The 10,730-nt window shown below is 65.7% G+C and overlaps 1 protein-coding gene across 1 annotated transcript in view; it reads left to right on the forward strand.

Annotated features, from left to right (window-relative positions):
* LOC123353810 (adhesion G protein-coupled receptor E5-like) overlaps positions 1-10,338 on the forward strand; it is a 29,576-nt gene extending 19,238 nt beyond the window's left edge. Inside the window, exons 6-19 of the mRNA XM_044995224.1 lie at positions 1,433-1,564; positions 2,610-2,659; positions 3,069-3,170; positions 3,563-3,734; positions 4,257-4,373; positions 4,678-4,910; positions 5,175-5,339; positions 6,338-6,529; positions 6,929-7,149; positions 7,523-7,589; positions 7,902-7,993; positions 8,731-8,914; positions 9,308-9,397; positions 9,946-10,338. Coding sequence (XP_044851159.1) covers positions 1,433-1,564; positions 2,610-2,659; positions 3,069-3,170; positions 3,563-3,734; positions 4,257-4,373; positions 4,678-4,910; positions 5,175-5,339; positions 6,338-6,529; positions 6,929-7,149; positions 7,523-7,589; positions 7,902-7,993; positions 8,731-8,914; positions 9,308-9,397; positions 9,946-10,338 — 2,210 coding nt within the window. The remainder of the gene's footprint in view (positions 1-1,432; positions 1,565-2,609; positions 2,660-3,068; positions 3,171-3,562; positions 3,735-4,256; positions 4,374-4,677; positions 4,911-5,174; positions 5,340-6,337; positions 6,530-6,928; positions 7,150-7,522; positions 7,590-7,901; positions 7,994-8,730; positions 8,915-9,307; positions 9,398-9,945) is intronic.
* The last annotated feature ends 392 nt before the right edge of the window (positions 10,339-10,730 follow it).

Consider the following 10,730-nt stretch of genomic DNA (forward strand, 5'->3'; position numbering starts at 1 on the left):
CCACTCCCTGCACGGGGCGAGTGACCCCGCTGCACCATGGAGCGCCGACATCCCCTGTGTATCCCCCTCTGCCCGGCAGCTGGCGCTACCCGCGTTGGCAGCCTGGCGGGTGCACGTCCCTCCAATGTTTGGCTAGATCACGGCAGGGCTCTCTGTGCCCAGGCAGGGCGGGGCCCGTCTATCAGATCAGACTCTCCACCATGGTGAAAGGCCCCAGGAGCCAGCGAGGGCAGTAAAGTCCCCTCCATTTGGGGCTGGATTGGTGACTTGCTGGCTGGCAACTCCGGCTGGGGCTATGCTGGGGGTCAGGCTGAGCTGGTCTCTTCTGGCTTTGGCTTCCACAGGCCGGATCTGCAGCGAGTGTCGAGCTGGCATCATCCGTCCGAGGGCTCAGTGGATTCACCCCGCAGGGCCCTGGGCCTGGGGGTCACAGCAGGGTCCGGGAAAGGACGTTGGGCCGCTGCTCACTGCACGATGTTAGGAATAGGGGGATCCCCTGGATCCAGCTGGCTTCCAAACAACCCGTTTACCAGCCGTGCAGGGCCTGGCTGCATGTCGGGGTCTGTGGGCTTCTGCCATAGACCCCCGTGAGCACAACCAGAGAGCAAAGAAACTAGTTTAAAGGGACACCACCCAATTCCCTGCACTCCCCTGGGTGCAGCCCACCCACCCTTCTCCTAGTGCTCCAGGGGAGGGGAGGGGCTGGGTGTATCCCGAACGCGGAGGGGACCCATGGGGCTGGGGTCTGTAATGCTGAGTGTGGCGCCCCCTTCTGGCGATTAGCTCCAGTTCAGCGCCCCCTTTCTTCTCCTCCACCATTGCAGCTCCCAGAGTCGCGGCTGCCCCGTGTCTCGGCCGTCCGGCCAGGTCACATTGTGATCCCCATTCTGGGGGAGCCTTTCAAAGTCAGACCCCTCTGTCCTATGCCTGCTAGTGAAACCCTTCCTCCGGGGCTCCTAGCCCCCCCTCGGGGCTTCCTAGCCCCCCTCGCCTCAGGCCCCCACCACTGGGCCCAGCCCTCGGGCTGTAGAGAAGCCCCACCTGTCTCCTCCCAGGCGAGCTTCCTTCTAGCCAGCGCCCTGCACGCAGCCTGAGTCACTTCCCCTTTGCAGCTTAACTGGCTGATCGGGCCCCCCCTTAACCCCGCTCTGTCAGGGCCGGTGCAGGGAGGGGATCGCAGGGTCCTGGTCTGGAAAAGGTTGGGCCCCCGATCTGGGGGGTGGGGGAGGGGTTGTGCCGCAGGGATTGGGGCCCTGCACGTAGCAGGGAAGAAAGGAGAATAGAATGGGGGGGGAGGGTAGATGGAGCAGACAGACTGACCGACAGACCACACCCCCTGCAATGGGGGTGGGGTGTCTCCATGGTCATTTTCCCCTCGTGAGCCCCCAGCCATGCTGTGTGTGACACCCCCACACACACTTTCCCCTCTCAGACATCGACGAGTGCAACAAGACCCCAGCTGTCTGCAGCCCCAACGTCACGTGTATCAACACCTATGGAAGCTACTGGTGTGAGTGCCGGGCCAGCGACGTCCCCTCCAACAGGAACACGACCCTGTGCCAAGGTGGGTCCTGCCGCGTGGGGCATGGAGGGGACACCTGGGGGGCTGGGCAGGGCCTGGGGTTACACAGGCAGAGGTCTTGCCCGAGGGGGCAGTGAGCTGGGAACTGGTCTGTGATGTTGCGCCAGCCCTAGCTGGGGAGGGAGGGCTCAGCCTCCAGGCCCTCACCTCCCCAGCCCAGCCTGTCCGTCCACTGGGGTGTTTCCGGTTGTCTCAGAGCCACAGGCACCAGCGAGCCCAGGTCTGGCTCTGGGAGCGGAGCAGGGGCCAGGCCGGGGAGGGATGAGCAGAGCAGCCCGGGGCCGGGTGTCTCCCCTCCAGCAGTGCCTGTATTCCTGCTGCACGGCTGGATTCTCTGCCCTGGGAAGAGGCAGCAGGGGGCGCAGTCTGTGCCTAGGGGCCACTAGGGGCTCCCTGCTGGATTCTCCTCCCCGCTCCCCAAACACACCCCAGAACCATCCACAGCTGGGGGGAGAGGGCTGAGGGGAGATACGGCTGGGATGATTCCACAGCCCCCGCCCCACCCCACTGCGGCTCAGTCCCCCCAGGACGGGGTTCGGGAGGGATCCTTTCACAGAGATCAGTTTGCGGGCAGAGGATGGGCAGAAGGGGCTGCGCACATGTGTGGGGCTGAGTGCAGGGCCTCCCAGATGGGGGCCAAGTGAGGCAATTTGCCCCAGGCCCCGCAGGGGCCCCCACGAGAATTTTTTGGGGCCCCGGAGCAGGGTCCTTCACTCGCTCCGGGGGTCCCGGAAAACTGCCTAAGTGCCCCGAAGACCCGTGGCGGGGGGTCCTTCCATCCCTGGACCCGCCGCCGAAGTGCCAGGTCTTCGACAGCAATTCCCCCCGCCACCGAAGACCCTAGGCCCCCTGAATCCTCTGGGCGGCCCTGGCTGAATGTGTGTGTGTAGCGGGGGAGGGTCACTGCTCCCCCTGCTGGAGGGAATGAGTCCTGCTCTCTGTGCCTGGCTCTGGTGCATGCACCTACCCAGCCAGACCCCACATTTCCCCCGCCCATCTCTCACTCCTCCTCCCTTTCCATCCCCAGAGCTCATCTGCCCCCTGCTGCTGGATGATGACAGCTCTGCCGGAGCCAAGGTGAGTGGGGCACAGACACCGGGAGACCTGATTCCCCTTTAGGGCCACGTTGCTTTTCACTGATCTCGCCCCACAAGGATTCTGGGGCCAAACTCGCCCCTGGGCAAAGAGCCAGTGGCCAGTCCCTGGAGCCCCTGGAGTCCAGCCACGGCCCAGGCCTTTGCCCCCGAGGTGATTCTCACCATCCAGGATCAGCAACATCAGGCTGCTGCAACACACCTCAGCTTGCAACCACCGTCCCCCACCATCCCTTGCAAATGCCATGCACTCCCTGGGGGCCAGACGGGGCATTGCCCGCGCTCCCTCTGGCGCCTGGCTTCTGAGCCGAGGGATCCTCTCGGGACGGGGGGATGTGGGCTGCAATTCTGTGATCTCTTTTCCTGAGCCAGGCCTGGGCCTTGTTTTGCAGAACCTCCTGGGCAGCTTCCAGGCACAGGTGGGAAGCCTCTGCCAGGTGATGCTGAAGGAGCTGAAGCAGATGAACTCTCAGAACGCTGAGCGGAAGCTGCAGGTGCCAAGCCAAAGTTCGGGGCCTTGCTGGGTTTGTTCTCGTAAGGGGGAGGAATCGCTGCTCCTACTCAGATCTAGTCCCAGGGCGATCTATAGAGATGCAGCGCCTGGAACAGGAGATAAATAAACAGTGTCACTGCCCAGAAATTCCCATGCCTGCCTCTCCAGTGGGCTCTGTGCCCAAGAAGCTGGCTCTCCTAGGTTCCTAGGCTAGACAGGACCATTGTGATCATCTAGTCTGACCTCCCAGGCAGCGATGTCAATGGCAGGAGAACTTGTCTTTCCTTTCAAGGGGATTGTGGGAAGGCAGTGGAGGACTAGCAATCTGGGAATGGGGGCGCGGCAGGGGCTCAGGCACTGTGACACCAACACCCCCCACGTTTGCTTGGCCAGGGCTTCTTGGACATTCTGGAGAAGCAGATAAATCTGGTCGGGCAGCAGAGAGAGAGCGTGGAGTGGAGACACCGGATCGCGACGGAGCTGATGGCCATAGTGGAGAAGCTGCTGGGAACGCTGGCCCTGTCCCTGCATGATAGGATCAGCATCGCATCCCCCAGTGGCACAGGTCAACACCTGGCCACGCGGCCCCAGTTGGGCTTTCATCACCCGCAGTCTACGCTCCCGCCCCACTCCCCACAGCGCCCCCTGCTGGGAGACGGGAGCTCCCCCCCACAGCCAGTGCTCCTGCCCTGTTCCCCACGGCGCCCCCTGCTGGGAGACGGGAGCTCCCTCCCACATCCCAGTGCTCCCTCCCTGCTCCCCACAGCGCCCTCTGCTGGGAGATGGGAGCTCCCCCCACAGCCCAGTGCTCCCGCCTCACTCCCCACAGTGCCCCCTGCTGGGAGATGGGAGCTCCCCCCAACAGCCAGTGCTCCCGCCCTGCTCCCCACACTGCTCCCTGCTGGGAGAAGGGAGCTCCCCCTGACAGCCAGTGCTTTTGCCCCACTCCCCACAGCGCCCCCTCCTGGGAGAGGCTGGGACTGGAGTAGCTGGGAGCTCCCCCAACAGCCAGGAAAGCACCTTGCCTAGCTACAGGCTTCCTCTCCCTGTTCTCTGTTGTGAGCCCTGGCTGGCATTGTGGTTGCAGAGCTGGGGCTGGCGGTCAGGCAGGCTGGGAACCAGAGCCAGGAGACCGTGACGCTGCAGCAGAGGAAGACACAGATGGAATTAAAGTGGGCCAGAGCCCCAGGGCATAAAAATGAAGGTATGTGGTCATCCCCTGTGCTGGGGTGTGCATAGCGATGGGCCCGGCCAGGGCATTGGGAGCAGCAGCACAGCGCCCCCTGGTGCCAGGCTGGGGTGTGTAGGGGGACAGGGCATGGTCAGGGCATTGGTGATGGCACCTACAGCAGCACAGCGCCCCCTAGCACCAGGCTGGGGTGTGTAGGGGGATGGGGCATGGCCAGGGCATTGGGGGTAGCACCCCCAGCAGCACAGCGCCCCCTGGCACCTGTCTGCCCCAGGGGCCCTCCTGCCCCTATTTCATCCATTTCCTCTGTCCCTCGCAGGCTTCACGCTGGCCGGGCTGCTGACATACCAGGGGATGAGCCCCATCCTGGATGGTGCTGGGCGGGTGGAGGTGCCCGAGTGGGATGAGATCGGCCGGAAGGGGAAGTGGGCGCAGGAGCCGGGGCGGCCCAGCTACCGTGTGCTGTCTCCGGTGGTGTCGGCCTTCATCAGTGACCCAAACCCGCAGGCACTCGGCCTCTCCGTCAGCATCCGCTTCAGCCACCCGGTGCCGGTGAGCCCCTGGGCTGGGCATGGGGGGAGGAGAGCCTGGGACACTGGAGAGCAGAGCCTGGGCCCATCTCTAGTAACACCCCCCACCCCGGGCAGCAGGCAAATCCACCTCCCACCCAGGGACAAACTGATGCTCTTTGCCCCCAGCCCAGCCCAGCCCCTCGTACCCCCCCGACCTGCCCTCTCACGGCCTGGGGACACCAGCTCCAACCAGCTCCCCACCCCTCTCCTGCCCCCCATGCACCAAGCGTCTCTCTGTCCCCAGGAGAAGAAGACCGACCTGCGTCTCCTCTGCGCCTACTGGGAGCCTGGCAGCAGGCGCTGGGCCACCGACGGCTGCACCCTGCAGAAGTTGAACGCCACCATCACCCGCTGCCAGTGCAACCACCTGACCAGCTTCGCCGTGCTCATGGCCTTCTACGAGCTGGAGGTAGGCGCGGCCCTCGCTGGGGCCTCGGGGCTGGGCTGGTTCTGCTCTTCCTCTCAATCCTCCCCTGTGGAGCAGGAGTCACTCCAGATTCCCCCTGGAGTAAACCCATTCCCCACCAGCAGGCAGGGCCCTGGATCTGATCAGGAGCACAAGCAGCCCCCCCTCCCCACAGGGGACAGGCAGACTCCCCAGGTAGCAAAAAGAACAGGAGGACTTGTGGCACCTTAGAGAGTAACAAATTTATTTGAGCATAAGCTTTCGTGGGCTACAGCGACCAACATGCCTGGCTGGGAAGCTGTGGGGCAGCAGGGGCAGGGGGCTCACCCCATTGCATTGCAGGGCAGGGAGCCGTCCCCATCCCCATCCCCATCGCACAGAGGGAGGGAGGGGTTAAATGCCTCACTCAGACAGACACAGGGAGGTGACATCAGAGCTGGGAACTGAACCCAGGAGTTCTGCCTCCAGCCCCCTCCTCTGACCCCTAGATCCCGCTCCCCTCCCAGAGCTGGTAGAACCCAGGAGTCCTGAGCTGCAGCACCGTAGCCACAAGCGCATCCGTCTGGTCTAAAAGCAGCTCCCTGCCGGGCAGGGGCTTCCTCCCGCCAGGCGGGGGCGCTCTGCTCTCTGCTACAGGGGAACAGCCCTGGCCCCTCGCACTTTCTGGCGCCCCCGTCCTGCAGGGATCGGTGCCAGGGACTCCCCCTTGGTGGGTGGTGACCCTAGAGCCCCCTCGGCTTCCCATGGCCCTGGGGCTGTGGGTCAGCCCCTCGGGGGTGGGGATGGGCAGGCTGGGCAGCATCGAATCCATCTGGGCAGCTGGACTCAGCCAGACTCTGGTTCCCGCAGGCTGCCTGGTGTCGCCACTAGGGGGCGCTCCCAGCCGCGGCACAGAGCGAGGCCGACAGGCTAGTCCGGCTGTACCCTAAAGCCCGGCCTGGCTGCTGCCTTGGGGGGGGGGACCCTGACTAACCCCCTCACCCCACCCACCCCCGGCACAGGACTGGACCCTGGACGTCATCACCAAGGTGGGGCTGGTGATCTCGCTGCTGTGCCTGCTGCTGGCCATCGTCACCTTCCTCTTCTGCCGCGCCCTCAAGGGCCCCCGCACCACCATCCACCTGCACCTCTGCCTGGCGCTCTTCATCGCCTACACCGTCTTCCTCACCGGCACCTCCAGCACCGGCAACAAGGTACCCGGCTCTCCCCTCCCCCGCCAGCCTCAGGCCCCACTCCCAACAGCGACCCTCCAGCCAGCCTTGGGCCATGTTCCCCACAGCGCCCCCCTCCCCTGACCTCCTCTCCAGCCAGCCTCAGGCCCCACTCGCTGCAGCGCCCTCTGCTGGCAGCTCCCCCCAGCCACTTTGGGCCCTGCTCCCTGCACAGGCTGGGGCTGGAGAACCAGGAGCTACCCCACAGCCAGTGGTCCTGCCTTGCTCCCCACAGTGCCCCCAGTGTCTGGGGCTTAAGTACCTGGGAGCTCCCCCCCAGCCAGTGCTGCTGCCCCACTCCCCACTGCACCCCCTGCTGCCGGGGGCTGGGGCTGGAGGAGCCGGGAGCCGGCCCTGACGTCCACGTCCCGTTGGCTGCAGGTGGTGTGCGGCGTGGTGGCCGGGCTCCTGCACTATTTCTTCCTGGCCGCCTTCTGCTGGATGTGCCTGGAGGGCGCCGAGCTCTACCTGCTGGTGGTTCAGGTCTTCACCCCCCACGGCCTCAGGCGCCGCTACATGTTCCTGCTGGGCTACGGCGTGCCGGCCCTCATCGTGGGCGTCTCGGCCGCCACCTACAGCCAGGGCTACGGCACGGCGCGCCAGTGAGTCACCGGCCCGAGGGGGCAGGCCCAGTGCTCGCGGCCAGGGGCTCGAGGGGAGCAGGGCACCGTGCCCAGGCAGCACACGGGGGCAGGAGCGGCTCAGCCGGGCCCACCAGGGGAGGGGAGGGTGGGACCCCATGGGGTGGGTGAGGCCAGCGTGAGGGAGGGGGGCACCTTCCTGCTGCTTGGGCCAGGGCCCCAGCCCAGGACACTTGAACAACACAGGGAAGCTCCCAGGCACCATGGGGCGGGGGAAATGGGAGGCTGGCAAGTCTCCAGCCCTCACTCTGCCAGTGGGGGGGGCAGACCCCACCCTGCAGCGCCCCCTGCTGGCAGGTGAGTGACTGACCCGTGTCTGCCCCTCCCCCCACAGCTGCTGGCTCTCGCTGGAGAAGCAATTCATTTGGAGCTTCCTGGCGCCCGTCTGCATCATCATCTTGGTAACTCCCCTCCCCCAGCCCAGCCCCCTGCCAGCGCCTGGCCCCCTGGCCGGCCCCCAAGGGCCTGGCTGGCAGCTGCCCTCGCTTCTTTCCCCAGCCACCCAGCCCCCGCTCCGGGGCAGCTGGGCCCCCCGCTCCCCCCAGCCATGTCCCCAGCCTCCAGGGGTAGAGCAGTGTCACTATGGGGAGTGGGGCGCCCCTGGCCCAGGCGAGGGGCTGCCCCAGGGGCTGCACAGCTGGCAGATCCCATAGCCCCCACCCCCGGGACACAGCTGCCCCCCTCCCAACCCGCCTCTCCCCTGCCCCCGGCAGGTCAACGCCGTGATCTTCGTGGTCACCGTCTGGAAGCTGTCGCTGAAATTCGCTGACATCAACCCCGACATGAACCAGCTGAAGAAGCTCAGGTAGCGGGCGCGGCCCCCAGGGCAGCAGAGACCCTGGCACTGCCCAGCTGCCCCCCGTCGGGGGAGGGGGAGATGGGGGGGGGGGATTAGAGTAGCAAGAAATCATCTCCCCATGTGTGGGGGGAGGGGGAGAGAACCAGGGGCGGCTCTAGGCACCAGCAAACCAAGCTGTTGCCTAGGGCGGCCAAATCTAGGGGGCGGCAGGCTGGGCCGGTGGACCTGCCGCAGTCATGCCTGCGGGAGGTCCACCGGAGCCGCGGACGAGCGGACCTGCCGCAGGCATGACTGCGGAGGGGGCGCTCGTCCCGCGGCTCGGCTGGACCTCCCGCAGGCATGACTGCGGCAGCTCAAGCGGAGCCGCCGGACCCGCGAACCGTCCGCAGTCATGCCCGCGGGAGGTCCGCTCGTCCCGGGGCTCCGGTGGACCTGCCGCGGGAGCTCAACCGGAGCCGCGGGAAGAGGGGACCCGCCGCGGGACCGAGGAAGGGCGGCGCAGCACACCGCGCTGCTTGGGGCAGCCTATTTTCTAGAGCCGCCCCTGGAGAGAACCACATACGAGTGACATTTTCTCCCACCACCGACTGGCTGGGGGGCAGAGTCTGATGCGGTGGGGCTGTGTGCAGGAGACGTCAGTTACATGGGGGGGGTCAGACTCGAGCGGCGGGGCCCCAAGTGGGGAGGGGAGATGGGCCCTGGTGGAGGGGCGGGGCCATGTGACTGGTTCCCCTCCCCCGCAGGGTGCTCACCATCACGGCCATCGCCCAGCTCTGCGTCCTGGGCACCACCTGGATCTTCGGCATGTTCCAGTTCAACCAGCGCAGCCTGGTCGCCTCCTACATCTTCACCATCCTCAACAGCCTGCAGGGGCTCTTCATCTTCCTGCTGCACTGTCTGCTCAAGAAACAGGCCAGTCCCCCCCCAGCCGGTGCTCAGCCTCTGCCCCCCAGCACCCCCACCGGGCACCCCCCCAGCCGGCACTCAACCCCCCCAGGCACCCCCCCAGCCGGCACTCAACCCCTGCCCCACAGCATCTCCCCTCCCCTGGGCACACCCCCACAGCTGGCGCTCATCTCCTGCCCCACAGCGCCCCACCCCCAGGCTCCTTCCACAGCTGGTGCTCAACTCCTGCCCCACAGCGCCCCCCACTGGGAGCGCCCCCCAGTGCCATCTGCTGGGAGGGGCTGGGACTGGTATAGTTGAGAGCTCACACCTCGCCTGGCCAGTTCTAGGCTCTTGTCTCCCTACAGCTGAGGCCCCACCCCCATGAGCTCCCCTGCGCCGTGGGGTGACCAGCCCTCTCCTCTCTCCTGCCAGGTGAGGGACGACTACCGCAGGTGGCTGAGCTGCGGCAGCTTCAAAGGACCGGCCAAGTACTCCAAGTTCTCCAGCTCGACCACCACGCGGGTAAGGGGGGGCCGGGCCAGGCCAGGCTCCACAACAGCGCAGGAGCCTTCTGCCCTGCAGCCCTTCTACCCCCCACCCCCCTTCCCTCCCCTCCTGCTCCGGCCCCCATGGCTAAACCCCACCCAGCAAGTGCTCACTGCCTCCTCCCTGTGTTGGGGCGGGGGTTAGAAGAGAAACGAGGCAGAGCTGGGCTGAAAAGGAATTAGAAACCAGAGAGAGGGGCTGGGAGCTCTGGGGTCTGTCCCCAGCTCTGCAGGGGGAAGGGGGATCTAGGAGCCAGGACCCCTGGGTCTGCCCCAGTTTGGGGGGGGGGGCTGAGAGTCAGGACCCCATTTGTCATTTTGACTCACCATGAGGCAGCCTGGGGGGAGGGGACAGTGGGGGGGTCGAATCCTGCTCTAACCTCCCCCCCCACTTCCAACAGGGGCTCTAGCCATCACAGGAGTCAGCGTTGTAGCTCTCTTGTGCTCAGCCCATTTCTGGACACTGCAGCTTTGCACATGAGAAAACCCGGCCCCTGCCCCCGGCCTGGCTCTGCCCGTGAGCAGAGACCCACCTCGCACCTGGACTCGCCGCATGCAGATGCTTCAACGGTTGCCCAGTGGAACCATTACGCTCCCCAGCTGCGCCCACCCACTGGGCACTCACCAGCCCCAGGCCTGCGCGCTGCCAGCATCACCAGCAATAGCAACGGGCAGCAGGGCAGCCGCTCAGTCCGATGCGACGTACTCTGGCCACAGGGGGCGCCTTTCCCTTCGGTACGAATGGGTCCCTGGCCCCGCCTGCGGTGCGATGCTGGGCCGGGCTGGGCGCGGGAAGTGGAGATGAATCCAGCCAGCAGTGATGAACCCACCCCCCAGAGGACCTCGCCCCTCCCCCAGGGACTGCAGCATCAGCCACCGCCCTTGGCTTCGATGACGGTACGACAGGGCCTGAGCTGAAGGAGGCAAGCGGCCCCAGCCTGCGCCGGCCCCCAAGGCTCGGCTGTCTGTGTCTCACTGGTGACACTTTTTTTTTAAAATGATCTTTTTAAAGTTATTAAAATATTGAGTTTTGTGACAAAAACAGCTGCTTCGAGGAGCCACGTGTGTGGTGGCTGGAGAGAACCCAGGAGGCCTGACTCCCAGCCCCCGCTGCTCTAACCCTCTAGATGACACGTTCTAAGGACAGCTGGGCCCACGGTGATCCTCTGAGTCCAACTGTGATGATGCAGTTTTGGCAGAACCCAGGGTCGGCTCTAGGAATTTGGCCGCCCCAAGCAGTCATGCCTGCGGGAGGTGCACCGGAGCCGCGGGACTAGCGGACCCTCCGCAATCATGCCTGCAGGAGGTCC

Source organism: Mauremys mutica, chromosome 20 (assembly GCF_020497125.1).
Source record: "Mauremys mutica isolate MM-2020 ecotype Southern chromosome 20, ASM2049712v1, whole genome shotgun sequence".
NCBI lineage: Eukaryota > Metazoa > Chordata > Testudines > Geoemydidae > Mauremys > Mauremys mutica.